The sequence below is a fragment of the Puntigrus tetrazona genome, chromosome 14 (assembly GCF_018831695.1).
Source record: "Puntigrus tetrazona isolate hp1 chromosome 14, ASM1883169v1, whole genome shotgun sequence".
Lineage (NCBI taxonomy): Eukaryota > Metazoa > Chordata > Actinopteri > Cypriniformes > Cyprinidae > Puntigrus > Puntigrus tetrazona.
Window position 1 is genome coordinate 24075475 of NC_056712.1, and position 25888 is coordinate 24101362.

The window sequence follows — 25888 nt, forward strand, 5'->3', positions numbered from 1 at the left end:
GCGCGGCGTGAGCGCCGCTGTTTGTGAGAAGCCATCGTCGGCGATTCGGATCTCAGATCAACCGTCCGCGTGCGTTTATGTGAACTTGCCTCATACGCACACTGCCACATATGCAGTTCTGTGAAGGAAAGTCACGTAAGTATATAGCGTGAAGTTACGTCGTGCGTTTTGAAGCAGGCTGCGTTACGTACCCATCTAGACATTACGAAGCCGCCAGCGTCGATCAATTAAACTGTCTCCCTTTTGCTGAGAGACTTTCCACGGAGACCCGAGAGCCAGGTGTGTCCTGACATGCAGTGACTGAAAGCCTGCACTGTCTCTGGCCGCCCTGCCGAAATCCCCCGGGTCCTAGCGCACGGCAACTGAACAAAGTTCATTCAGGATGTGTGACCAGTCTTTGCACTGCATTACCGGTCCGTTATATCTATATCTGCTTTTCAGTGCAGTTGAATGAGACGGAAAGCAAATCAAGAAAGGTGAATTTAAAGTGCCCGTATTATTAGGGTAATAAAAGATTCATATGATTCTGGGAGTCCTCACACAACAGGACATGCATGCAGGGGTGTGCCATCCCATATTCAGTATCGGTATCGCTTCGATACGGATCGGAGTATCGTTCAGACTACACCAAGCTAAATCCGATTTTGTGCGTAGCTGTCTGTTTAATTAATGAACAGGGTCATTTCGTAACGTATTTGTAATGCAACTGATTTTTAATGTAATTTATCATTTTAATATTAAGAACATCAAGAACATTACCGACAGTCAAGTTCAAGCACTCTCAAAACCCCCTGTTTAAACCACTGAAGCTGTTTACAATATGAAATAAATATCTTACAGACTCATACTTACGCAGCTTGTTGTTTCGGACGAGAGGATGACGCACTGAGCTGGGTGTTATCATATTAAAATATAGAAAATATAAATGTGCAATTTTTGTCTTTTGGAAGCTGCAAAATCCACTTGGCTCAGGAGACTTGCATGCCCACTAAATTCAGATTTTATAAATTTGCACTCATGATTTAAGTATTTTTTGTCATAGATTATAATTATATGGATTAGTTTTTCTTTACAATATAGTTGTCTATATTTAGTACATAAATCCACCTTTTCTTCAGCGTAGAAGAGGCTTCTGGTTCATGCTATGGATAAATACAACGCGGAACTAATTATAAAACTGCACTAAAAACAGGTGTGGTAACTATTGAGATAATACGTAATAATTTAAAAAATAACATGATAAAACACACGAATTGTCGATATTAATCTTTAAATATTAAAATGAACTCTTTTGTACAGTTAAAAATAGCTAGACGCTGATGAGACCGGAAGTTAGAATTTACAAATGGGCGTGTCCATTTTTACGTCAGGAAAAAGGTGGCTAGTATGCATTTATCTTTTACTTGCTCAATTACCCCCAAACCATTCCTTCAAAGATTTTTTTTTTGCGTGACACCGGCGCCTTTAAGATTCTAAACCGCTCTGCATGACGTTATTCCGCGGTGATTCGATTCCAATCCATTTCACAATAAAAGCTGTGTGAACGCTTCCGCTTTGTGTACAGCGATACCAGGGAAACGGCTCCAAAAGCGGCACCCAGTGGCAAAGACCGTCAATTGGGCAAGCAATATGCTTGCGTTTCATGTTGACGTCATTTTCCTTAGTCTTAGTACACGAGGTAACTACGGAAGTGTCAGGTTTTAAATAGGAAAAATATCGAAACTCTTTGGTCACTTTTGAACACGATGCTACTGATCCGATCGGATGCAATGATCTAAACTAAGCTATGCTAAAAGTGCCATCGCCAGACCTGAAGATCGGCTGCATGCATTCAAAAATGGTAACACTTAACTTTTTAACTCTGGGGGAATTAAAGAATGAGCCCATTTCCAAAATAAATAATGGAGTGTGTGTTTTTTTTTTTATTCATTAGAGCTGTGTTAGACACTGCATGGAAGGTCATTTTCAAACATCCATACTGGGGCCACTTTAAATTCTATAAAGATGGCGGTATCCTTGAAGCCTTAATGTAGGCTTTTTTTGGTTGTCTATGTATTTGCATGAAATACAAGGTCAAGAGAGGCTTTGAAAGAGGTTTATAGGCAAAGAGCTTATAACAAAAGACGAAAGCAGTACAGCTGTTACTCATCAGTGCTTAATAAATATATGTATGAATATACCTAAGTGCTGTAAGTCAGTTTGCTTAGCACCGCTGTTAGAAATATATTTTTTAAATTAAGTGCACAATTTTCCCTCTTATAATGATTCTAAAGCACATTATTACATGCACATTTAAAGCGCATTACTTATATAAGATCATTTTAACCTTTAGAGGTGCATATTTTCCTTCTAACCTCATACAACACGCTAGGAAAAACATGAAATGAATAATACACAGTGTTTTGCTTGTCTTTTACTAGAGAATCTCAACAACATTCAGTTCAATCAGTTCTGATTCAGTGACTGCTTTTATGCATTCAGTTCATGAGAAAACCGCTTTAGCTTGCCATCTGTCCAAATCTACATACTACTTTTTGTACAGTCAAGGACATGTTATTTACCTTTCCGATGCGTCTATGATCACAGGGGCCTTGAATCGAGAGTCTCACTCTGGCCTGACTTCAAAAAATCGAACTAACGTCGCTTGAATTTGTTGCATTAGCAATACATTTAGAATTGAGAAATATTATCTCCTTATCTCAGCTTTGATGCTTATGCAAGCCGTGATACTTTGGTCCTGTTTTTCAAATACATCTTGCATGTGGTGAGTTTATTCTCACAATTGCAACTAAGTACTTGTGCCTCTATTTACTATTCAAGAGAGGCTCGAAAGCGTCTGTTATTCCAGGGGCCTCATACGGCCGTAAACCATCCCTGTAGATGCTCACATTGCAAACAGCCATTGCCTATGGCAGCCGCATAATAAAACACTAACAATGGCCATCTGAAAGCACCTGCATATTAGATTTCTTTTTCCCGAATCTAATTTTAGCGCGTCGGTTGGATATCTTTACTACATGGCAGGCACACAGTAGTCCCGTTGCTTTGCATTCCCACCCCCACAGACTCGCTGTCCCAAACTGAACTCGGATGAACCCGGCTCCCAAATGCCCAGTGAATCATGGGATAATGCAGTGATTAGTAAAATACATGAGCTTGTGGAATTCTTGGATCTTAGATAATGTGGTATGTGCAGTTGTTCAGCCCGTGATTCATGGAATAGAGTGTATTAAATGAGCTGCTGTAAGGACGGGCAACATGGCCACTGAGCTGTTTCCATTCGTGTCGTGGCCAGCTGACAGGGGGCTGTGCCTGCGCTCAAGGCTCCACATGAGTTTAGTCAGCAGATGAAGTAAGCGCCTGCCAGTAATTACTTAATCAGATCAGACTGCAGAGAAGTAAAGAGGATGTTGCTTTTGTTTTGTTTTGTTTTGGCAGTCGCTTTACGTCCGGTTTCGAGTGTCGAAACTGCCGTCAGTAATTTGATCTTTCAGAGAACCGCTCGAATCAATAGATGCGGAGGCGTGCCTAAAATGTTGCAGTTCACTAAAAAAAGGATTTTTTTAAGTTGCAAAACAAAGATTATTGGAATATGAGAAGTCTTACTAAGTTCGAAATGTTATCCGCTCGTTTCTTTGTAATTATTTGGAAATTTGCCAGCAGCTTCTGTGGAAAAAACTGTTTCAACACCAATTTCGTTTTCAGTGTAGATCCTCAAATGACCGAACAGAAAAACAAACGTCTTGAATTGGACCTCTGGGGGTCAGAGTATGTGATGCGCCTCAGGAAACTCTGCAGCGCTGCGGCTGGTCAGACCCTACCAGGGACTCTATCAGACGTAAACGCTTCTTCTCAACTGCCAATCTAAAATTTTTGGAAAATGAAAAATAGGTGAAACAGGAAGTGATGTGAGCAGATAAACGCCTATGTCGCATATTTGTTTATTCAAATTTAGTAGATTTAGATAAAGGCTGAGATTCAGCGCAGTTTGCGTGTTGTGCTTTGAACAACCTTTGGCTTGGAATCTTGAGTCAGACACAGACCTTGAAGTGGGTTGAGCCCGAAACTGCATGTTGTTATCATAATTACAGTCTACCTGACATGAATTATAGCCACAGGAAACATAGTCATGGTAAGGACAGTGAAGTTTGGGCTGAAATTGACTTGAAATGTCCACTGTGTTAACCATATTAAACCGAGTGGCATTGTTTAAAAAAAAAGGTTAATGTTATAAATACATTGACCATTATGACAATAGAATGACAATAAAATTTCATTGCAAATGCCACTTGGTTTGATATTTTATGTAGCAAATACATTTAGATAATGTTTTTTTAATACTGTGTGCTTTTGAAATTTAATGTAAAAAAACAAAACTAAAATCAGACTAAAATTCACACAAATAACAACTATATATTAGTGATTAATTGCGTCTAAAATAAAAGATTTTATATACAATATGTAATACATTATAAATACACACACATACAATATATATATATATATATATATATATATATATATATACTATAAACATACTACTATAAACATAACTATAACAACATTTATTTTGGTCTCCACTCCAACTCACAAAATGAGTCTGTTTATTAGAAGCAAGCACTAATGTTTAGTTGACTCTTTAAAGTCGGGTGGATTCAAACTGGCTGTGAATATTTTTATCATTTATTTGACAGGCAAAAATAATTCTGATAATGATTCCAGTGATTGTTACTCTGTGTAGCTATCATTATAAATCTGGAATTAATTAAAACTGTATGGTTGTCAATTTCTTTATCTTTCTTGGTGTAAATGGGCCTTAAAGGAATAGTTCCCCCAAACATGAAAATTATGGCATATTTTATTCAGCCCAAACGTAATTATAATGTAAATAACTGATTGACTGACAGAGAGTCGAGTTCTGGCTTCTTGGCGTAAGGTCAGCCTAGAAGACGGGAACTCTGCTTTCTCACAGAAAACATTATAATAAAGTCAGTTATATATGTTAAAATTTAACTAGAAATATTTTTGTGGCCAAAACCCATCAATCTTCTTCAGAGGACATGTGATAACCCCTGAAGGTTAGTTTTACAACGCAGTACTTGCAGATATATACAGTTTACAGACATTCAAAATAATGTCTGCTATCCTCCAGCATTACCAAGCTTGGAAGAGCCAGGAAAAAAAACTCAGACTGTGTTTGTCTGAAAGAAGATAGTCATCTACACTTAGGATGGCTTCGAGATATGTAAAATAAGTGATTATTTTTGGGTGAATTAGGAACTATGCTCCCATTCCTGTGGAAAATAATCCCCATCTTGGAAGACACCCTCCCTGTGTAAGCAAGAGGGTCTGGTTTTCAGTCACTGCGTATATCACTTCTTCTGCTGTGGCCATGGTACAGCAGCAACGTTTTGGTCTTAGTACACGATATAACTACAAAAAAGAGTCCATTCTTAAATAGGGGAAATATTGAAACTCTTTGGTCATTTTTGAAAGCGATGCTACTGGTCTAACTGGATTCAATGATTTATGCTAAGCTATGCTAAAAGTGTTATCGCCAGACCTGGAGATCGGTGGAATGGATTCAAAAACGGTAAACCTTTATTCTTCAACTCTGGGGGAGTTGAAGAATGAACCTATTTCCAAAAAAGAGGAGTTCTCCTTTAAACAAGAAAAAATGCAGGACGGAACTTGATATTTTCCATCAGGATTTAATAGGATGGTTGTTGTTTGCTAATTGGTGTGATCTCATATGAGTGACAGGCAGCTGGACAGGATGAATTATTGGCCAGGTACACACGTCATCAGAGAAGAGATTTTAAAAAATGGAAGGGGAAGTTAATGTTTTTGATTAAAGATTAAGAGATCACATGAATAAAAAAAGTAGTGATGTGCGCAAATAATTAATTATTTATGCATTTTGAAGTTAATTTTAACTGGGTCTTCTGAAGATGGAGATTTCAGATACACAAACAAGTGAGCCTGCGTCACTTGGATTATTTATCTGCAAGTGGCACGTAAACAACAGGATGACGTTTGCGTGCCACTTGGATTGTCTGCAAAGTAATATGCATTAGACTGAGTGGTAAATAAAATATTTCCCATTTACCTCAAAGCAGATGTCTATGGGCTTTTCGGATAACTAAAATCTGAGCTAAAATCGACGTATATTTAGCTTATAATAACCTGGCAGATGTCTGCATTTAGCTGAGTTAAACCATGCAGAATGGCAGCTGTCACCTGTCTCCTATATGATTGGTTGTAAGGATGTGATGGCGTTCCTTCTAAGCTCCTCCCGCATGAGGTGACAGGATTAGAGGAATAAGTAGAGCCTGATTAGTTTTTAGCAGACTTGTGCAAAATGTCTCTGGAGCGACAAACAAAAACGCATGGAGTCTGACATACTGCTGTGAGTACTATTTTTTGAAATTGATTTTTTAATGAACAACTCTATACACATGGCATGACTAGCTGTATTATGTTTCTGCATATGTTTGCGTACTCATTAATGCTGTTTTACGATCACGTGTGATCATGCAGAGTACACTGAATATTATAGCGATCTCTAAACACTTGTTCCTATAATCAGTTCATAATCCAAACATGTTGATGTCTTGTAGCTGGAGTCAAATAGGCAGGCTAGAACTTAACATTGTGGCACCTTTAGTTATATGTAAGTCAGCTGGGAAGTTTTGTTATGTAGAAAAATGTTTAAACTTATTTCACATTGACAGACATAGAGAGTTGGAACGGTGGGCTACAGCAATGCATGCTGCTCGGATAAAGGGGCAGGTGTTCAAAACAAGAACAGTGTAATTGACTCAGACTGCTCTTTAAAGATTTACACGACTGAACAGATGTACAGTGACAGACCCAGCACTGAAACCTTCCTATAACTCAGACACCTGTAAATGTAATTAGATTAAAACTACTATGTATGTGTCTGCCCTGGATAGGAAGCTGCTATCTAAATATAAACAGGTTGTTTTGCCATTAAAGGCACTTATTCTGCTATTTGTCTCAAAAACAAAGCATAATCAGCAATGGTTGGACTTCTTAAAGCCATGAAATAAGGCTAAATGCTTGACAGTGTTGGCTTATACTTATACTTATAAGTATGAAAAGATGGCTAGAGGTTTTGTTTTATATTGTTTTGTTGTAACATAGCATGTTTACATTCATACAAGTGTGTTTAAATTCTTTTTAATGAAGTTGCAACATTAATGTTCTGAAAAAAATTAAGAATATTTGTAATTATTTAAAAAACAATATAGAAGATAATACAAATAGTAAAATACATTTCAAAATATAAGTAAAATACTTCAAATATTTGTTTTAGTTATAAAGAAAATGCTCAAAAATCAAACAAAGTAACTATGTGAGAACTCATCCTATATCTGACCATAGTTTGTATTTGCTTTTCGAGCATTACAGGTATTAAGGGGGTGGTGTGGGAGTCAGAAATTCAAGTAACTAATGAATCCCTAATGCTTAAGGTTAATGCCTGTGTGAGACACAACAGCTGGGGTTTACATGTATTCTAAGGCCATGAGCACAAATGATGGAGTATCCCTGTTATCTGCTCTTAGGTACGAGTTAAGGAGACGATGGTGCTCTCCCTGGTGCTCTCCTCCTCAGGTCAACATGTTCAACCTCATGAGCAACTGCTGCAGCTGGGTCTCCAAACTCCAGCAACCACTGAGGTACCTGTCAGTCAAGCAAATCCTATACAATTCTATGTCATTTTTAATAGGGGCCAGCTTATCAACAAATGCCCCATATGAAATAACCTGGTTTGAACATTTTCTAGGAAGATAACGGTCCTAGTGGTTGGTTTAGACAAGGCTGGAAAAACATCTTGTGTCAGAGGGATGATGAGAGGTAATTTAGGTAATTTTTGATCAAAGTTCTTCAGTGAGAGATTTGCTACATTTATTGCAATTTGTTGAGTTTTAATTTTATGAAACTTTGTTCAGTGCCCCCTGGAGATGTAGGTCCCACTCATGGATGTGTCCGCACTGAATTAAGGGTGGAGAACTATTTGGTTAACATACTGGATATGGGAGGGTCTCCAGAGGTTCGGGGGTCCTGGAGAGAGCATTACGGTGAAGCTCATGGGATCATCTTTGTGGTGGATTCCAGTGACAGACAACGAATGAAAGAGGTCAAAGAAGCTCTGGGGGACTTACTGAAACATCCAAGAGTAGCAGCAAAACCTCTTCTTGTGTAAGATAACCCTGTTTACAACTGCTATTATTAAACATATATCAGTTGATTATTATAAATCATATATTTTAAAAATTGCAATACCTATCTTCATTGTGCCTAATAGGCAACTATTAGAATTTTGCCTGCAATCCAGCTTATTTTGGCCATCTCTGTCTATATCTCATAACAGGCTGGCAAATAAACAGGACAAAATAAATGCTCTGCTGGGAAATGAACTCATTGAAATTCTCTCTCTAGAGAGGCTGGTCAACCAGAGCCGTTCCCTCTGCCACATCGTGAGTACTGTGAAACAATTGTGACATATCCAAAACATAAGATAAAACTCCAGAGTAAAGGAACTCACAGTGTGCCATGTTGACGTTTATGGCAACGTTCTGACCAGTTGCCAGTGGCTTTATAACAGTGTGTTTTAAGCAGTTTGTACTTAATCTACAGGAGCCGTGTTCTGCCTCGATGGATCTGCGCCGCTGGTCAGATAGAAAGACTCTGCGAGGTCTCAGATGGCTACTGCGAGCCGTGTGCCTGGACTACCCTGACCTCTGTGCTCGTGTGATGAGAGATGGGAGGCGACCGTTAGGGCCAGACGAAAGAGAAAGACGAGGCAAAATAGAGAAGAACCGGAACAAAGCTAAAGAGGAAAGGTAAGGGATGCATTTGTGTAAGATAATACGATTTACATTAGCGTTCAAAACTTTGGGATCAGCACAACTCTTAAATGTTTGTTAAAGAAGTCTCTTTTGCTCACCAAGGATACATTTATTTGATCAAAAATACAGCAAAACAATAATATTATGAATTATATATATATATATATATATATATATATATTATTGCGCTTTTTAGCAGTCATTACTTTAAGGCTGTTTTTTGATATGATATTTATAATATTTCAGAATTCATTCTGATGTGTTGAAAACAGTTGTGCTTCTTTTTTACATTTTATTCAGTATAACCTAATATAAAAAATAGTAGAAAACTCAAAAGAAGAGTAAAAAAGTTTTTTGCAACAAGATAAATGTCTTTTCTATCCCTTTTCTTATTAACATTTTCTTATTCATTCTTTTGAACATTTTCATACATCATATTCTCTAATTTGTGTACATGTATGACAGTGACATATACGCAACTCATTTTATTTTTTTGCAGAACTCATATAAGCAAAACCGATATCCGTCAAGAACAGCACAATGAATCCACGAGGAAAAATGGGACCCTGCAACCAATCAAAAATATTCTAAACAAGGTTAAATATCTTTATCACGGATTTGCTTTTACAAATTTTTACTGTTGTTTAATTTACTATAATTCACTTTTTCATTTACCCTTTGGCATTGTAGGAGAACTCTTTAAAAAAGAAACTAAGCAAAAAGAAGAAGGTAAAGGTTAAAATGAAAAAGGGGAGTCCAAGCAGAGGAGTAAATGAAGATGAGGTAGAGGAGACAGAAGGAAATGAAGCGGAACAGGATCACAACGGCCACAAAGACAAAGCCAGCAGTGCATTACTGCCTCCCAAACGAAAGAAAATGAAACGCAAAGCCAAAGTAAAAGAGGAGAACACTGGTCTACCAGAGTCCCCCAACAGCGAGGTCTCCAAAACCTCTAGAGGTATTCAAACTTCAGTGTCATTTAAAAGTGAAATGCTGCATCCTCTTTCGTTTCATGCTTTCATACTATTTATTCACAGGAAAGGAGGAAAGAACGAGAAAAAAGAAGACAGTTAAAGTAAAAAGAAAGAACAAGATAAACACAGAGGAAGTTCCAGCAGTTTATGCACAGCCTGTTGATCTTTCGACTACTTTCGGTAAGGATCAGTGACCTCTATAACAGATCCATTTTGATCATGGCTGCTCTTGGGGTAAATTTAGGCCGTGTGGGAGAAATTTTAAAACACAATTGTATATAAACTCTTTATATTTATTGGCAATGAGTTTGCTACATTGATATTAAAACCATAAAACAAACCAAAGCATTTGCTGAACACAGACAGCCCTGATCTGTAGTAGACTCATTTAAAGCATTTAATTTGCCTGTTTCCTAATAGACCTTTACCGAAAAGCAATTTTGGCTCTCAAAGCCCGACAGGAACAGGACATGGCTTCGGGATAGTAGTGAAAAAGAAGAATGAAGATTTATGAAGAAATAGAAGACTTGGATGGATGGATGGATAGATGACATGCTGAACCACTTATCTATGTCTTTTACCCAGAAGTCTGCTATCAATACCTGCAAACAGAAGTTACTGTTATGTAATGGCTATATTGTCATCGTCAATACATTTGTAAAAAGTTTTTGAAGCAATTTTCATAAAAATATGTATAGTTTGTATTGTAATTGTATTATAATTGTATTAAGTGATTATTGAGAAACGACTGAAGGAATGAGCCTATACTAAAAATGGGACATCCATTTAAAAAGGTCTCTCTTAAAAGAATTTTGTATTATAACTTGCATAACCTAAAACAGTATGAATCAGTCTGATAATCAGAATCTGAATCTGTTTTTACAAAAAATGCCTACCTTTTTTTTGTGAAATTCTATTAATTTTTACCTTTTTGAAAATGTATAAATCCGTTTCTTTTTACCCAATTTATACTTTTTCTTTTGCTGTGTGATGGTTTTATATGAAGAAAAAGCTGCGTGATGGGATACGTATTGCTCAAAATGATTGTCCCTGTTGTTTTTCAAGCAAATAAATGAACAAAATCCTGATCCTGAAACTGGGTTTTTAATATACTATCAAACAATAAGAGCTTTTCTTAACCAGTCAGCGCTTTGTTAAGCTAGTCAAGTCAAGCTGTCCTCTCGCTACCTTGAAGGCTAATCGAAAAACGAGAAATATTCAAGTTGTATTTTTTTAATTGTTACTTATAAGTTGGCGAATTTCTTTCAGGTAACAAACAGTTGTCCAAATTAACGTTGTTGACAATGGGTTTGCAACTCGACCATCCTGAGGCGTCTTTATAAGTTGCGAGGCCCTCAAGTGTCGAGAAGCACCGCTTGCAAGTAGCACGAGTACGGAGTTTCACTGCTGTTGGAAACCATTGGCTTTACCGCAGCGCCCTCTAACGGTTCTCCCTAGAACTGAAGCGGAATGACATGCAGCCATTTTTGACCGTATTCATCAAGCCCTTCCCCCCCTTCAGCATCTTTAGCAGGACGGCGAAGAAAGCTGGAGCGGGACAACGGATGCCAATCGAAAGGAGACTTTACCGAAGATGGCCTCGCCAAGAACCATAACCATTGTCGCCCTTTCTTTTGCGCTGGGTCTGTTCTTCGTGTTCATGGGTACAATTAAACTCACGCCAAGGTTAAGCAAAGATGCCTATAGTGAAATGGTAAGTGACCGTCGCTTAGCAGCATCCATATAAGCAAAAAAAAAGCTTCAGCTGGAGGCAGCCGGCTTTGTTTTAACAGGGGGCGCGAAAGTAACTGGCTCTTTTTGCAGCTTTCTATAAAATGTCCGCTAGTGCCGTCGCCCCCTGCTTGAGCAATTCAATTATCGCTCTTTGTATTTAACGCGTCGGCGAATATAAGATAAACCTACTTTAATTCCACGTATAATCTTAAATGTAAGAAAGACAAAATTTATAAACCTCATTATGAGTCGAATTATGTAACGCGATTGAACGTAATTGGAGCGGCTGAACAGCGCATTCTATGCACAGCCGCAACGTTGTTTCATTACCGCATAAATAGGTCAATTATGACATCACAATGCGCATCATCTGTATGATGAACGGACGAAACGCTCCCAGATATGACGTGTGAGGATTATTTAGCGGTAGCGTTCTAAAAGGGTCCTTTGGAAGCGGCTCGTGATAAAGCAATGGCGCCGCTTTCCAGCAAATTCTATCTTCCATCTGCAGGTGCAGCAGCTGCTGTGCTGATGTCGTAGACATTCATATGTATATATGTGTGTATATGTTTACAATTTTAGAATAATATATTACAGTAAAATGTAATGCAATACAGTTGGGTCAATGTGATTATTAAAATAATACAAAAACAAAAATGCATGAAGCATTTCTATCTATCTATCTATCTATCTATCTATCTATCTATCTATCTATCTATCTATCATCTGTTAGTTTTGCAGTGCACTTAATACAACACATATGCTTTGCTTAATTATTCTTGACAAAAATGTAAACGTAATGTTTCTGTTCACTTTTCAGAAAAGGGCGTACAAGAGTTATGCAAAGGCCCTTCCAGCATTGAAAAAAATCGGTGTTTCTTCTGTACTTCTACGCAAGATTATTGGTACTCTTGAGGTGGGATGTGGAATTGTTCTGACCCTTGTGCCAGGGAGACCAAAAGACGTGGCCAACTTTATTCTGCTGCTGGTCATGCTAGCGGTGCTTTTCTTCCACCAGCTGGTTGGAGATCCTCTAAAACGCTACGCTCACGCCCTGGTGTTTGGTATTTTGCTGACGTGTCGGCTGCTCATTGCTCGTCAGGGTGAGGACCGGCCTGAGAGGGAGGAGAGACGAGAAGAGCAGATCACTGCCCAGGAAAAAAACAAAGTCAAAGTTTCTTAGCTCCACAGTTTCACAGAGAGCGCCAGGCAGCAGATCTGATTCTCTGGATAGTAGAGAAGGTGCTCGGAAAAAAAGACAGTAGTCCCAAAAGGTGATTTATGTCCCACAGCTACATATCAGCAGCCTGAAAACCAGATGTTATGTTACCTTTACCTCATGTCTCACCTGTAAAACGTCTGATTTAAAATGCTAATTTTCAATTTGGACAATCACCATTGTGGCAACTGTTTTGGTTGTGGTTTTGCAACATAAAATTAAACTACTGTAATTCCCTGCTGTATTTATTGTTATTGTTCTTTTGGCCCTGCATTGAACAACATAAAAAAATGCCACAGATCATACAGGTTTCTTCAAATGTCAACAATTTTTGTGATGTTTTATTTACTTTTGAACTACTGTCAATGAATACTATATAAAGCCGGTTCTGTTTATACTGAGATAGATTTTTGTTTTAACTATTATTATTATTATTATTATTAAAAAATGCTATACACAGTTTGTTAAAATGGCAGATGGTGGCATTTCTGTTGCCTCGAAATCTGTTACAAAATCAAAACTGAAAACATAACAGCATACATTTGTTCAGATACATGTAAGTTCTGCATATTATTACTGTTTTTTTAATTTGAGTATGGAAATGTTTCTTTGTTTATTTTTATCAAATTTGATTTTCTAGCTTGTCTCTTGAAAAACAGTCTAATAAACATCGTACCATTGGATTCTTATTGTTGATTTCTCCTTTTGAGTGATAAAAGTACCACGTTATTTTACTCTTTTTCTTACTAAAATGGATCCCCCCGTCCATTTTCTATCTACTGTATTTTCTTTAGATCAGTTTGTTCCTTTATACTGTTCCTGAAAATTCAGCACTGCTCATTTGAGGCGTCTTACTAATTTTACATACTTAATTCAAGATATGCATCACTGCTAATAAACCGAATAGATCAGGTGTGTCAAATAAGTGATACATTCAAAATGCACAGTGCTGGAAAGAGGTAGAATTGAGAAACTTGTCTGATATGTTTGGATGTATGCTGATAATTTGCTGTTTGTAAGTGAGTAAAGATACCTAACAGATTGTGATCGGTGTCCAAACCTTTACCAGAATGCCCGGCTAGTTCATGGACTGAATTGTGCGTTCTTAGTTTACACAGAATGGGTCATATTATACTCTTGACAGTGAGGGAAAAAACTGATGTTTGTGCATGCAGAATCTGACAATAAAACCTCTATGCAGTTTATTGTGGAGTTTGGTGAGAATATTAAAAACGCCGCTTGTGATTTTTATGTCTTTATGTCTCACTTTTTACTAAATGGATTTCTGTACGGATAGAATATGTTACCATCGGCATATTCTTATCCAAAACAGACTGTAAATTGGTCAACCATAATGAAAATAATATTAGTACCCTAATGTCTCAAATTTCGGTCTGATAATAATGAATTTTTCAACCACTTTGACGTTGCCTATGCCAGTCCAGTAGGGGGCAGATAAGCACTTTCTACGTTTGTTTGCCAAACACCATAAAATATCACACGAAGTAGAAGAGTGGCTCTGAGTAGTAGCCTAACTTGGAAATAATAATAATAATAATAATAATAAAAAAAAAAAAAAAAAATATATATATATATATATATATATATATATATATATATATATATATATATATATATATATATATATATATATATATATACACAGAGCCACTCTTCTACTTCGTGTGATATTTTATGGTGTTTGGCAAACAAACGTAGAAAGTATGTATATATATATATATATATATATATATATATATATATATATATATATATATATATATATATATATATATATATATATGATTCATTAATATTTCAATATTTCTCTTAGACACAGAAGCCACGTATAAAATATTAGCCATATAATAATTTGCATAGTCAATATTTAAATCTTGTTCGAAACAAAAAAAAATCATTTTGAAATACAACCAACCATATATTAATAACATCATTGGTGCAGTAAAGATATTCCGCTTTCGGTTCACCGCGCTCGCGGCAGTACCGGAAGTGATGCAGTGCGCATGTCCAAACGGTCGCGGCGGATTTGGCGTTTGGTTTGAATGGGTTAGTTCAGCGACCGAGACAAACACGCAAGTAAGTAACGATATAATGTAGCGAAAAAATGGCCGATTTATCTAACTTGACGGGGTTAGGCTCCGAACCGTCCGGAGAAGTGGATTTATCCGTCTCTTCTGCGAGCAACAGAAGTTTGCGTTTGGCTGAAAAAGAAAAGAGAAAAGGCGAGGCGGATCCATTGGGTCTCGCGGTGAAGTATTTGTCTCAGGGTAAGTGCAGCATAAAACATTATAGAAACGTTTTACAAAAACTTTTTATAGGGTTACAGTTTAAAAGCATGGGCATTTTTTATTCAATTAAGTGTTCCTTTTTATTTCTTTTGTTGTTGTTCCTTCTGTAACTCTTGACAACGACTATGGACGATTTCAAGACTTAACGCTAGGTTTTTTGTTTATTTGTGCGAGGGTGTCGTCGTCAGATACTGTATCACATGACACAGAGTCATAATATCTGTCTATATGTGTTTTTGTATGTTACAGTGGAAGCTGGGACAGTAGTGAGAGGAAATGATGAGCTGGAGAGGAATATGGTGGTGGTGGAGACAGTGGCTCTCAGTAAAGGTCTTCCTCCGCCTTCCATCACAGTGCTACTGGACTTGGCTCTAAGCCTCAATGCAGGTAATCTGGGATGCCCAGATTTTTTTCAGATGTGTTCGTTCACTTTACAACAAGAGCAGGAATTTATCACGAGAAACATTATAGCAATTTGATAACAATTAAAACGTATTAGCAGTTGCTGACTGCCTTTAGTAGTTTGTGGCAAAGATGATTAATTCAGTTTATCCAACAGGAACTGCGAACTGTACTCGGGTGCTAAAGTTTCTCATACCTGCCACAGTGGTGCCGCAGGAGGCCATTGTGAAGGGGGTGTCGTGGCTGTGTGTGGGCAAAATGCCAATGAATGCACAGGTAAGACCTGTCGATTGTACTTGGTCATTGGTGAAAATTAATCAGTTTTCTTAATAAATGTAATACAACACACATGTTCATTCATAGGCGTTTATTATCAAATTTTTCCATTTAAGTTTTTTTTTAAAATAAATATGTATCTGTCTTACGATTTCTGACTTTTTTTTTTTTAATGCATCATTCACATCTGATGCATAGAACCAAGTCCTTGTCTTGTAGTTTTGCCCAGTTTTAAATAATGCTAGACAACTTTTTATTAAGAAATTATATTAATGGACATTCTCGAAAACAATTGTCGGGATGAATTTATTTATTTTTTAGTCATGCATTATTCTAAAAGACTCTACATAATTGTTCTTATCACTTTTGTTTTATTAATTCTATTACGCGCATGTTTTAGTAGATGTACTTAAAATAGTTACATAGTTGTTAAAAAAAAAAGGATATATATAACTGAATTGTGAAATTAAAATGTTTCCTCTGTTGCTGATGTGACGTTAAAGCATACATAAATGTATTTGTTCTTTTTTTCATAATCTGTTATACGATAAATGTATGCCACTGCTTTTGTTTCATTGCAGTTTTTAAACCTGCAGTTTGTATTTTTTTTCTTTCGAGGTTCTGTTTGTCCGCTGGGTGCTCACTGTTTTTGACTTGATTGACTGCAAAGACAACTTGAGATCCATTTATGGCTTCATTTTCAGCTTTGTGACAGAAGAGAATCTGGTAAGTTGTGCTTTGCAAAGTTTTCTTCTAGTCTACAATATGTCCATGATGCAAGTCTGCTGGCATGTTTTATAATTGCATTAAATATGTTATTCATTTCAATTTACTAGGCTATTTTTTTTTCTTCCAGTGCCCTTTCATTTGCCACCTGTTGTACCTGTTAACCATGCGGGAACATGGTAAGATATTGACTAAATTATTTATTTTATTTTTTTCTGAAAATTCTGTAGTAGTACATGATGTTATTTGCTTGTTGTTCTGATTATTTTTTTTTTTTTTTTTACAATTTCATAGTTCACCCTTACAGGGTCAGGAAACTGTTGGATATCCAGGCCAAAATGGTAAAGACTTTATTAAAATAAATATTTCAATAACCTTTATTATTAATGTAGAATAACTGTAGTGGTAGAAATATATATATTTTTTTGTTATCTGTAATTTGATACACTTCATATGACACGTCCTTTGTCTTTCTCCCTTTTTCACATTAGGGTAGACAACCATTTCTAACACAACTTCTAGCACTCTACAAAGTGTTCCGACCAGACCTAGTGACACTCTCTCTACCATCAAGAGTCAGGGTTGGTGTATTCATTACTGTTTTCTTCCAGCAGAACTTTCTTCATCTGCCAGGTGTTTCAGATTCTTAGACTGCAATTTTTTTGTTTTTCAGACTGGTTTCAAGAATTACAACTCTACCTGGAAAGTGGCTCTTAGTGCCGTGCAGAGGAAAAACAAGGGTGGCATTTTAGTTGACCAGAGCCTCAGCCTCGATGTGAAAGAGAAGCCATCCTCCAGAAAGCGGGTAAGATGTCATCTTTGTAGTACTGTCGAGCTTTAGAGAGCACGGACTTGCCATTCATATTTTCACAGAAATACTGGGATCAAACTTAATAATTCAGATATAAACACTGATGTCTATGGTAGCGATTAAAATTGACCTTTTTAAAAGTTTCCTGATGCTTCAAATAATGCTCGTGTCAATTGCGTTGTTTCCCCACTGGGAGGGGAAAAGTGGCTGTTAAAAATATATTGAGGTTCTTTACAAAACTCTGATTCTTCCAGTAATGAAAATAATAAAGTACTCATGAGTGAGACATTTAAATCATTAATTCAAACCACTTTTTTTATTATTTAATATTAACAATTTGTGTGGTAAATGTATTATAAATACATTTATAATTTTTTTTTATTTTATTATTAATTCAAATTGTTCCTCAACCAATGTGGCTGAATTGCTTTCTTGACAAACTTTCTTCACTTACCAATTTGAGAATCGGTACAACCCTTCCCCGTACTCACAAAAAGATTTCCAAGGTTGACAGGTTGTGGTCTGAAATTGGCTCTAACGTAATGCACCTTGTTGCCAGGAGACCAGTGACCAAATTGGGATGTTCTTTATCCACCATGTTGTTACTGTTATGTGACTTACTAGTGCTAGGTGCATCGTTTCACAATGCATTTCACAAATGTTCTCCTATGCACTCACGTGAAAGTAAACGTAGGAATTTTGTCAGTAATACAAGTACTTTTCACCTACTAATTGAAAGTGGAAGTGAAGTGACGTGTGGCCGAGTATTTGTGCTCATCTAAGTGCATGCACACACAGTGTTGGGCAAGTTGCTTCCAAATGATATATTACTAGTTACTGTCTTTTGAAAATAATTGGTTATATTACAATATTAATGTCTCTGAATTTCAATGCATTAAACTACTTTTAGTTAATAAATATATTACATAAGAACGACTAGATATTGTAAAATCGCTGAATGCTAAACAATTATTTAATGAACAGCTTCAACATTTCCAATGCTGGCGTGATTGATCAGCAGAAACCTAAAATACGCTGTAATTTTTGATTCTTTTACTTTTTAGGATGCACGTTTTGTCATTTTGGCTTTCGAGCACTGTGCCAAAAAAAAACAAAACAAACTCGTCTGTATTTTTCTTTGTTTTTTTTTTTGTTTTTACTTATTTAGTTAAATCAAATACATTTCACATATTCGTTCCTTTTAAATATAGAAACAGATTTTGTGTATTTTCTTTCTGTTGCGTGTCGGTGTTCATCTGCTTGATTCTTTCTCTCCTCAGATTCTGTAGCTCTCTGTTAGTGTTAGTGGCACCAGTCCAGGTGTTTGTTCAGTTTCTGTTATTTCTCCATGTTGAGTTAGGTGTTGCGCACAGATTGCACCTGGCTATGCATTTTGTCGTTTTTCTCTGAACTGAAAATAACAGGAGTGTGACTGTCTTAATGTATAATCCGTGTAGTCATGTCAACCATCAAATTACAGCTACAGGAAATGCAATCTATTTTCCCTATGGAATTTATTCTCTGTTTGCAGTGTTGGTCAATTCCTCACTTAATTTTGAGTTTAAATATGTTCTTGTTACTTGCATTACTGAGATTGTAAAGTGTACTATTGCCCATATATTACTAATGCACTATATTGCATTACAGCAAAAAGTAATATTGTTACTAATGCATTACTCCCAACAGTGGTAAGATTCCACTTGTTGACTTTTGGCAGCTAGTTTTGCCTCCTTCACACTGGAAATTTTGGCAGAGAACTGACTGTATATTCCAGTCTCACATATGCAAGTTTTTAAATTATATGAATATAATTTCAAGTATCAGAGAAAGAAAGTATCAGTTAATCTATAAACTGAATGTATTTAATGTCCATAGAAACTACATCACCTAGCGATACCTCCCTTGAGCTCTGCATTCGACAGCAACTCCAACAAGAAGGTGTTCCGCCTGCAGGAACTGCGTTCCTTCAAAGAGCTACTGGAGAACATTCACAATATAGAGGTAATGCACATGTCAATAATATTGATTTTTGGCTCTTTAAATGCAAAATGGCATATTGCATAATATTCATCATATTGACATGAACTTGCACTACTGTGATTTGGCCACTTGGTGGAGCTAAGCCTTCACAAGACTAGATCAGTGAGCATGTCATTAAGCCTCAAACATCTCACAGCCATTAAACATCTCACTGGTGTTACTGCAGAACTTTTCACGGTTGTCAAATTTCTCAGATGTAAAATTAAATCTTTGACTTGTTTAACGTTCATCAACACTGTTGTGTCTTGTAAGCACTAAACAATATATTACACTCTCAAATGGCAGGTCGTAAAATATTTACAGATCGGATCCACTGACCCGATAAGCCTTATTTAATCTCTTTTAATGGTCTGCAGACATTTATGCTTCATTGTGCTTTGCAAAATATTTCACAAAATAAATAGCGTTATAGTCTTCCTGCACCACTTTTTAGGGTGATTTTTTTTGCAGTCTGCAATATGAAAGGATTCAGGAAGAAGCTGGTGGAGTCATTCATGTGGAGGAAAAAAAGTTTTGGCCATGAGGATAGATCATTGATTCTTTCTCACAGTGGCAACCCCATCATTAGAATCAGTCATTTCTCAGATGAATGATACATTTGCTTGTTAATTACAGAAAGACTCAGCCATGTCCGTTGTCAATCTGTCACTTAGTTTATTTATTTATTATTCGTTGAAGTCCCATATTGTGAGGCAGCTGTTTGTAGACTGACACAAATTACAGTTTTTGAAAAGAGTGAGAATGTAGAATGGTAGAATGTGTTTCATCTAAACTGTTGTACTAAACTGTCAGTTCCAGTACAGGTCTCAAAGGAGCCAGAAGTATGACTGAATTGGTTTATTTGCCTCCAGCTGTTTTGACAGCTCTTGGTTATGATATACGGTCTCTGTGTTGTGCAGATGCGCATTGTATAGCATATTGCAGCTTAATTTTGAAGTCGTATCTTGTTTTCAGCTGCCTGCTCAGATGGGTTCGCTTCTGGGATCAGCACTGGCTCTGCACTACCTGGACTGTGTACAGGATGAATCTGCCTTCCTGCGCCTTAATTTTTGGCTTGGACACTCACTGCAAGAGGGTAAATTTTCCATGCCATAATACCAAACCTTTACATGCTTTTCTGAAGTCCCTCACTGCTTTCATAGTTCCCATTCAAATTTCATTTCAGTACCATAATGCAGTTTATTCTTGTATGTTCTGGACAGAGTTTTTGCTGTGTCCTGTGGACGGGAGTTCTGACAACACTTCTGAAGCCTGTCGCTTCCTAAGCACCATCCTTTTTTCACAGCAGTTCCTCCAGGTACGATCAAGCAGCAGAAGACAAGCGTTGCCCAATAGGAAAATTAACCTTGGCAGCCTCAAGGTTGGATCTTTAATATTAGAAACATGTGGCAGTTTATTCCACAAACCCCAGGACATCTATCAATCATTTTGTGTGCCTTGCATGCTTGCTTCTCTTCTGCGTTCCTCAATGATCTCCCCTACTTGTAAAATCCCACGTTGACAGGGTTTGTATTCGTCTGTTGTTTCTCAGGAGGGATTTTCCAGCACAGAGAGTTTTCTTTATAAGTTTCTGAGTGTGTGGGATGGCTGTCTACTGCGGCCGCAGATCCTGGATCTGCTCAGTGACATCCCCTTGATGCCAAGCTTCTGTGAGTATCCCAATTACCTCTGCTGCAACCAGAGGAATTCAAGATGAACCATCTCTGCTCTTGTAACAGTTTGCGTTTGCAGATTTAGCGACACGCAGGTAGCATTCTAAAGGTTAAACGGCCAGTCCCTCTAATGATAATGGCATTTCTACATTGTTTATTGATCACATATTATATTCCACTTTCTTGAGCATTTTATTGGTCCGTGCAGAATTATTAATGTATGTAAAACTGTGACCTCATCTTTCTTATCTTCATCTATAGACATGCAAAAACTTCTATTTGAGCCGCTGAAGCAACTTTATTTTACATCTACAGTGTTTTTCAAGGTTTGTATGTAATTGTTGTTTTCTTCCCTTCTATTTGTTTGTGTCAAGGATGAGCATGACTGCGAGCCAGGTTGTCAATGAATGCTTAAATCGTTCAGACATAAGTGAATTACTCTTTCTACACAAAGCCATGGCATCTTTACACTTCCTGGGATGCTATTTAAGTGGTGCTGTGATTAAGCTCACAGCAGTTGAAAGCAGGATTTGATTTTTTTTTATTTTTTCACTCTTATCTGAATGTGCCTTTTCACATTGTCCTCCTCACAGTGTAGTGTCATCGAGTGTCTGAATAGCATGCTGGTGAAGTGGCTGACATGGCATTCCGTCAGCGCATCGGAGGGAGGTTTGGACATCAGTCTTAACAGCAACAGCACCATGTGAGTATACCAAAAATATGAAATACAAATCAACTGTAGTTAGTTAATAATAGTAGTAATAGTACCCCGTAGGCTTAACCAGTTTCAAAGAATGAACAAGTGCTCTTTTTGTTGATGTAACCAAGGCCACGTAAGCAGAGAAAATGTTATTAACCAACAATATTATAGCCCAAAAAAATTCTATTCTTATCAAATCCTGATAAAATCCCAGCATTATTTCCAGCTGAACAGTCTTGGAAATGTGTTGCTTTCTAGTATTTAAATAACTTGCAAATGCTGTTGTCTTTAATGTGACTTGCACTTTATCGAGTCCTCTGAGAGTTTTTAATGACTCTGTCAAAAACTCACTGTTTTGGAAAACACTGCAGAAATAATCTGAAGAAATGGGACCACACTCCAATGATTGTACTTTTTAAAAGGCTTGCCTGAGGTTTACCAAGTGCTGCAGATTTCTTTATATTTTATATTTAAAAGAGATCAATGAATTGCTCTTGTGGTTGGGCTTCGTCTGAACCTCGTTTACCCTAAAAGTGTTCTGTGGAACGGTGTGTAATGAAGTGCGGTGGATTTTTTTTATTTTATTTTTTTCCCTCGCCTGTCGTGTATTGCTTCTCTCTCGCTGCTGATTTGGTTATTTTTTTATTACATTACTGAAGTGCACAGCTGAAGGAGAAATTATGATCAAGGGCAAAACCCTGTTTGACTGCGCTGGTGCGCCATGCATCAATGCGATACACCCATTATTCCCTTTTTCGCTTTGGGTCTCTGTGCTGTGCGAATTGTGTGGGTGCCAAGCATAGCACAAAGACACATCTGGTGTGTACTAGGTGTGATTTAAAGCTGATTTATTTTGTACGTTCTGCAAGGAAAACTCGTTTGTCACATGTTATTTTGTGTATGCTTTCAAAAAAGTGAGTGAAAAGAATAATGCACTTTCCTTCCTAGGACTATGACCTTGTCTGGCTTCATGGACTCGGTTATGGAGCTGGTTCGCTTTGTGGGACTGCTGGCATCTGAGGGACTCCGTCTGGAGAACTGCCATGTTCTTCTGCTCAACCAGACACTTGCTTTCTATGAGACGGTACACTCAGCTATGATTAACTTAATTAACATGATGTTCTTGGCAAATCAGCCAAAGCTCCATCCTGAGTTTTACTAAAATTTATGTGCTGATTTTTGTCTAGTAGATTTAGTGCAAAAAACCCCTGCTGTTAATATCTTTGTGCTAATGCAAACATTTTTTTTCTGTCATGTCTAGGTGTGTGACATGTTTTTGAAGTACAGTTTGCCTCTGATCATCATGCCTCCGGCTGGGGTTTTCTACCCAGCTCTCTTCGCCGCAGATTCTATCAGCGTGGATAGGCTTGGCTACATCATGTACAGGTACTATATGTGAGCTTATTATAAGCTTTATGGGTGGTTTTATCACTCTGGTCAATCCCTGAGATTTTCTGCTTGAGATGTTAGCCTGGCCATGCTAGATTAAGGGCATCTTCTGGAACATTTGGGTGAATGAGCTGGGTGAGAGTGAGTTCCTCTTTTTCGCGTGTGCTGATCCCATGGCGGTGGGACACCTGTGTTCTGCTGGCTAAACTGAGGGCAACAGCCAGAACCTTCAAATGCGTTACATGGACATGGCATGATGCCTGTAAGCAATAGATGAAATGAAGTATGAAGATCCTTTCATCTGCTTCAGCACGCAAACCTTTCAGTGCTGCTGCGAAGGCCTTAAAGGGATAGGTTCACTCACAAATCAAAAGTCCGCCATTCACACACTATCATGCCAATATGCAAGAATATCTAAGCTACTGCTTTCCATGTAATGAAAGTTGATGGGGATTTATAAGGTCCCAAGAAAAGCCGAAGAAGCACAAAAGTCATATGAGAACTTGTGAAGAACGATTGTTTTAGGAAACAACATTTCTGGCCAGTTGTTTGCTAGGCTTTCATTTAAACACATTACTGTTGTTTGCTTAAAGATCATCAAATAAGTTCTGAAATTTTAAAATCCAGGATTGTTTTTTTCTGCCAACATAAATTTCCCTCAAACTAAAAATGGATGTCTCAAAACATAGTATGGTTTAAATGTAGCATTTTTATTCTGCGTCATTGCTGAATAAAAGTATTAAATATTACTGACCCTCACACTTTCTGACTTAAACTATTTTATGTCTCCTCTCTTCCTTCTTTAAATGGAACAAATAATTCTAGCGTATGCAAGTTTTATTATTAAAATCCTGTTGTTATATCCTTTTCTCAGATACCGGAAGAATCTGACCTTGGCTAAGAAACAAGAGCAGCAGAGAGAGGTAATGAGGAAACGGTGTCATAAAATGAACGCATAGCAAAGTCATGAAAAGCCAACTGTGTGTATGCAAGAGGTTTTGTGTCTGAATAATTTACTCATAATGGGTAAATTAGAAAGACCTTCAAGCTGTGCTTTTAAGAATTTACAATGAAGCTCCTGGAGGCTATTTCTATAATCCTCACCTTACCTGCTGAGGATGAAAAGGGAAATGGAGTCTTCTTGATTTGAATCCCAGTGAGACAAAGCACGGCACTAGCATTGCAGTGAATAAAATATGGCCAAATCATTTTGAACACGGCATTAAATTTGATCACAGCATTGCACTTTTGTCATTTAAAATCTAGTTGCACCAAGGTGTTATTGTACCCACAAGCACTCGGTGGAATTTGAATTTACACTTTTCTTTCTTTTCTTTTTAAATTGAGCTTAAAATGTGCCTGGTGTTGACGTATTCATTTAGTATAATATTTTCTTGCATTACAGCAAACGTTCCACATTAGCAGAAATACATACAAGGAGTTTAATCGCAACCTTCAAGCCATGGTGAACTCCATGTGGAACTCCTGGTGGTGCATCCCTGGTTCAGATATAGAGATCGACAAGGATCTTATCGCTCTGAGCAAAGTGGCAGAACCCTGGTGCCGTTTCGACCTCATTCACCACCCGGCGCTTTTCAGCTACGCCATCGACTTTCATCGGAGGGTGAGCGAGAGATCCTCTCACTAGTGACGTTCCAAGCACGAGAGTTTGAGCGAAGGAAAGGGACTCAGCTGCGCAAGCTAATTAGATGATTACATTACATCAAGTGTAAAGCTTTGTGTCACTGCTGGGGACAGCGCGGCCTCCACTTTTCACTAATAACTTTAGGAACGGACAAGGAGATAAATGTGGTATTAATGTATCTTTTATAGAGGATCCATTAATACAGAATCACTTTTTATTATTCATGGAAGCCGTGTGAGACTGGAGTTTTCATCATCTTTAATAATACAAGTACCTTTTTTGGTCCGACTGTAACATTCAGCAATGTACTACTGAGATTTAGAGTAAGGGGAGAACAATGAATATTTATGTGTTCTCTTTATCAGTGTTGGCCGGAGAGGAAGAACGTGCATCTGGCTTCTATAAAGGTACTAACATTTATATCATCTCCTTTTTTTTTATTAAAAAACGACTTATTTCAGGTGAACATGAGAGCATGTTTTTAATCAGGCATATTCCGTTGCGATATTTAGCACCGTAACTCTTCTCTTCATGTTTGCAGACCGGGAAGTACTGGAACTGGTATATGGAGTTTCTCTTTAATCAAGGCTTTGATGGCCTCAACAACTTTATTCGGACCAACACTGGGCATGGCTCCATGTCGAATAGTCAAGAAGACGGGCAGCCCAAGAGTCAGCCTTGATGCTGGCAGGAAGTCCAGGTGTCAGGGGTGTTCATAAAACATGTATATATTTTTAAAGTCATCCTCCGTAAGAGGGCAGAAAAGAACCACTTGCAAAACTGTAAATACTAAATGTACATTACAAGCCATTTTCTTACTTTCCAGTCTTTTCTAAGCGTTGTGTATATTTTTAGCCTTTTTTTGCTTTTTATCTTTGTGCACAGAAAACGGAACTAAAGCATTGCGATAAATCCCTAGTATTTGGATAAAAAAAAAAAAAGATTACTGCCATTAAAAAAAACAAACAAAATACCATTATTTATAACCATTTTAAACAGATGATCAAAGATCGATTAATATGCTTGTTTTTTATTCCTGTAAACTAACTGGGCTATGTATTTTTGATCGACCTGACTTTAAAATAAACCCTTTGTTCTCAGATCCAGCATGAGGTAAAGCAGTGTGGTGCAGGCT

The 25888-nt window shown here is 37.4% G+C and overlaps 3 protein-coding genes across 5 annotated transcripts; all 3 read left to right on the forward strand.

Annotated features, from left to right (window-relative positions):
* On the forward strand, positions 1–10932 carry arl13a (ADP-ribosylation factor-like 13A). 3 transcript variants are annotated; one of them, XM_043257604.1, is made up of 10 exons: positions 1–135; positions 7590–7703; positions 7811–7890; positions 7977–8226; positions 8399–8504; positions 8665–8870; positions 9376–9472; positions 9567–9834; positions 9914–10030; positions 10271–10932. In XM_043257604.1, the coding sequence occupies exons 2-10, from the start codon at positions 7645–7647 to the stop codon at positions 10333–10335; spliced, it is 1248 nt and encodes a 415-aa protein (XP_043113539.1). In that variant the 5' UTR covers positions 1–135; positions 7590–7644; the 3' UTR covers positions 10336–10932. The 3 variants fall into 3 exon arrangements, with proteins under 3 accessions (XP_043113539.1, XP_043113537.1, XP_043113538.1); XM_043257602.1 differs by lacking the exon at positions 1–135 and adding an exon at positions 5716–6409; XM_043257603.1 differs by lacking the exon at positions 1–135 and adding an exon at positions 5717–6409 and having other exon boundaries at positions 7811–7881.
* A 383-nt stretch (positions 10933–11315) lies between these two features.
* tmem35 (transmembrane protein 35) lies at positions 11316–14008 on the forward strand. The gene is made up of 2 exons (XM_043256695.1): positions 11316–11564; positions 12405–14008. Exons 1-2 carry the CDS (start codon positions 11445–11447, stop codon positions 12765–12767), a joined length of 483 nt encoding a protein of 160 aa, XP_043112630.1. The 5' UTR covers positions 11316–11444; the 3' UTR covers positions 12768–14008.
* A 783-nt stretch (positions 14009–14791) lies between these two features.
* On the forward strand, positions 14792–25874 carry cenpi (centromere protein I). Its single transcript, XM_043258034.1, has 20 exons — positions 14792–15091; positions 15362–15499; positions 15672–15790; positions 16409–16516; positions 16647–16695; positions 16811–16857; positions 17008–17097; positions 17190–17321; positions 19203–19328; positions 20322–20442; positions 20570–20664; positions 20899–21016; positions 21281–21345; positions 21613–21722; positions 22668–22803; positions 22981–23105; positions 23983–24031; positions 24514–24732; positions 25119–25160; positions 25295–25874. Exons 1-20 carry the CDS (start codon positions 14929–14931, stop codon positions 25433–25435), a joined length of 2193 nt encoding a protein of 730 aa, XP_043113969.1. The 5' UTR covers positions 14792–14928; the 3' UTR covers positions 25436–25874.
* The last annotated feature ends 14 nt before the right edge of the window (positions 25875–25888 follow it).